Raw genomic sequence first — 3,225 nt, forward strand, 5'->3', positions numbered from 1 at the left:
GAGAGAGAGAGAGAGAGAGAGAGAGAGAGAGATGGAGTTACTTCTCGCCAAACGACCGACGTTACCATCGACTCGACCCTCTCCCTCGTCTCTCTCCTGATCCCCGTCGACCTTCCCCGCTGTCGTCGGCTCCGTGCTACCAGACGACGACGTCGAATTCGACGGGACACTCGTCTCTGACGAACCGACGGAGGCTGTCGTCGTCGTCGTCGTCGGCGGCGGGGATGCGGTGGTGTTGGGCGTTGCTATGGCGACATGCGAGAACGCCGTGACGTAGCAGCCGATGAAATCTCCCGCGGAGAAGAAGCTGGACCACGATTTTGGCTTGTTGTCCCACGCTGCCGCTGGTAAGGGTTATTATTATTATAATTATTATTACATTTATTTATATTGCGCCTTTTACATACAAACAAAAAACAAACAAAAAGAAAACATTAAAAAAAACGTATTACATTACGATGCAAATACGATGTGAACCTCCATAGCAGTGACTTAGTAAGAAATTACGTCACTATTGCCTCAATACAAGTGAACGTCTCTAGCAGTAAGTAGGAAATTACGTTACTTCTTTTTTTTAATACAAGTGAACGTCTCTAGGATGGAGTTAGGGATGACGTCATTACTGTCTTAATACAAGTGAACGTCTCTAGCAGTCAGTAGGGAATTACGTTACTTCTTTGTTTAATACAAGTGAACGTCTCTAGGATGGAGTTAGGGATGACGTCATTACTGTCTTAATACAAGTGAACGTCTCTAGCAGTAAGTAGGTAATTACATTACTTCTTTTTTTAATACAAGTGAACGTCTCTAGGAGGGAGTTAGGGATGACGTCATTACTGTCTTAATACAAGTGAACGTCTCTACAGGTGTGAAGCAAGTAGTAACCAGCGCTCCACGAGAGGGCGCGAGACACCGCGTCTCTCACCATTGGTTGCATACACCTCGACACCCTCTCCGCCGCAAGTCTTCGCCTTGTCTCCTGTACAGGGGGTGCTGCACGGCGCTGGCGACGGACCGTAGGTTCCGTAGATCTTGCCACAGAAGCAGCTGTGACCCGCCTGTCGTAAACACAAAAGCCATCGTCACGGCCATGTTGCGTACCGGATGAGAAATTATTGTACATCCTAATTAAAAGACTGAAGAACCAAGGTTTACTATTGTATAAGAACAACGAATTTATTCCTTTTTTTCAGTGCAGGTTGTATAAGAACAACAATTTATTCCTATTTCGAAGTTCCTGTTTTTCCAGTGCAGGCGGCCACGTTAGTGTTTGACACTGGCTTCTGGGAAGTAGTTGGCGCTACCTATTAGGCACATTAGAACGCATGTTATAGTAATCTTACAGAGATCTACAACGAAGTGACAACGACGACGACACGTCAACGAAGTGACAACGACGACGACACGTCAACGAAGTGACAACGACAATGACACGTCAACGAAGTGACAACGACAATGACACGCCAAGGAAGTGACAACGACGACGACACGTCAACGAAGTGACAACGACGACGACACGCCAACGAAGTGACAACGACGACGACACGCCAACGAAGTGACAACGACAATGACACGCCAACGAAGTAACAACGACGATGACACGCCAACGAAGTAACAACGACGATGACACGCCAACGAAGTAACAACGACAATGACACGCCAACGTATGTAACACATCATATACATCTCATCAACATTAAAGACATAATTGTCATACATATATTAAAGACATCATGTCGTATTAAATACTGTCTCGTCGTCAGAATGTCACGTTCATGAACCGGACCGTTGACATTGGCAACAACGCTGCCGCTGCTTCTACCTGTAGTGCTGCGAATGGGTAGTTCTCCTTAGCGCACGCTGCGACGCACTTCGCCCTCGTGGTGAGGATGTTCATCTGTTCAGTTGAATCGAATTCGAACTCGCTGACGCCACCTGGCGGTGCCGCATTGTAACACCCTCGGAATGCCTCCGCCTCCTCTGAGGATCGGTTGTTAGCTGCCACGAGAATGATCTTCATTAAAAAATTTCTTGCATGTTAATTAACTAGTTCAACGTGAAAGCTAATTAGCTTTAACATTTTTTTAACAAGTAACAAACTAAACAACTAACAAGAAACAACTAACAAGCACATCCGTAAAAGGACGAGGAAGGTGTCAATTGTCAACGTACGTGCGCATATGAGTGATTAGAAAGATTGAGGACAGAGAGATTACTAGTAACTGTATTTGGCTGTAATACTCGGGTATAATGCTCTGGTGGAAATATTCGCGAGACAGGAAGAACAGAAACTATGAAATCCGTAAATAGGTACGACGGAAAACCAAACCAATTCACAATCCACAAAAACTTTCCAAAAATGTATTCTATTGTATACATACAAAATATAAAAATGAACTTTCTATAAAAAAACATTCCTGTTGCATTTTCTAGTAATGCGACAACGGACGAGACGGAAAAGCACAGAGGAGAAGAAAGAAGATGGAGACTTACCTCGGGTGGCGTAGACAGCCTTATATCCTGGGAAGCCACACAGATTATACGAGAGGTCACACGGTTCGCATCCGACACCGCCTGTTGTCGGTTTCTCGTCGCTGCGAAACAAGAGACAACGTGATATTAAATCACCGAATACATTCAGTCGCATCACAAAACTACTCGCAATATTAATATCCTAATCGAAAACATTCATTCGCAGGAGAATATAACTCATGATAATATTAATATCTCTGAAAATTGATACCTGGTACATACCACACGCGTGAGTTGCTGCAGCCGCGACACTGCCAGTACAGCTCCTTGCTGCTGCACCCTCCCACACCGTAGGGGAGACCGGGCACAATTGTAACACGGGGCAAATGTAACAGAGGCCCTCATTCCTAGTAGAAACGTGCTATATGTATACGCTCTTCACAGCGTATGCACATTTCATTGCCCCACATGCTGTCCTGAGGGTAGGCAGGTTTACGCATCGAGGAACATTTGACAGCCAAAACATCGTTTCTTTAGCAGGTAAGTAAAATCTCGAATTACCTAATGTTTTTTTTCTGGACAAATATGTACTTGAGCTATCACTGTCATTTGTATATCATAAAAAAATAGGTTTTTAGGCCTGTATTTGGTAAAAGTTTCATTGACGAATACTAATGCTAATTAAGATACAAAAACAGCCCCCAAATTATGGCCGTCTCCTCGACTAACAACGTGTTACAATTGCCCCTTGGC

The 3,225-nt window shown here is 44.5% G+C and overlaps 1 protein-coding gene across 1 annotated transcript in view; it reads right to left on the minus strand.

The window, feature by feature from the left end:
• The window catches only part of LOC106818355 (spore wall protein 2-like), a 9,699-nt gene that overhangs the window by 4,854 nt on the left and 1,620 nt on the right, over nucleotides 1-3,225 (minus strand). The window contains exons 3-6 of the mRNA XM_014823072.1: nucleotides 2,494-2,594; nucleotides 1,823-1,998; nucleotides 926-1,058; nucleotides 66-344 (exon numbers count right to left, since the gene is read on the minus strand). Of these exons, the coding sequence (XP_014678558.1) occupies nucleotides 66-344; nucleotides 926-1,058; nucleotides 1,823-1,998; nucleotides 2,494-2,594 (689 nt within the window). The remainder of the gene's footprint in view (nucleotides 1-65; nucleotides 345-925; nucleotides 1,059-1,822; nucleotides 1,999-2,493; nucleotides 2,595-3,225) is intronic.

The sequence above is a fragment of the Priapulus caudatus genome, unplaced genomic scaffold (assembly GCF_000485595.1).
Source record: "Priapulus caudatus unplaced genomic scaffold, Priapulus_caudatus-5.0.1 Scaffold2180, whole genome shotgun sequence".
Taxonomy (NCBI): Eukaryota; Metazoa; Priapulida; class Priapulimorpha; order Priapulimorphida; family Priapulidae; genus Priapulus; species Priapulus caudatus.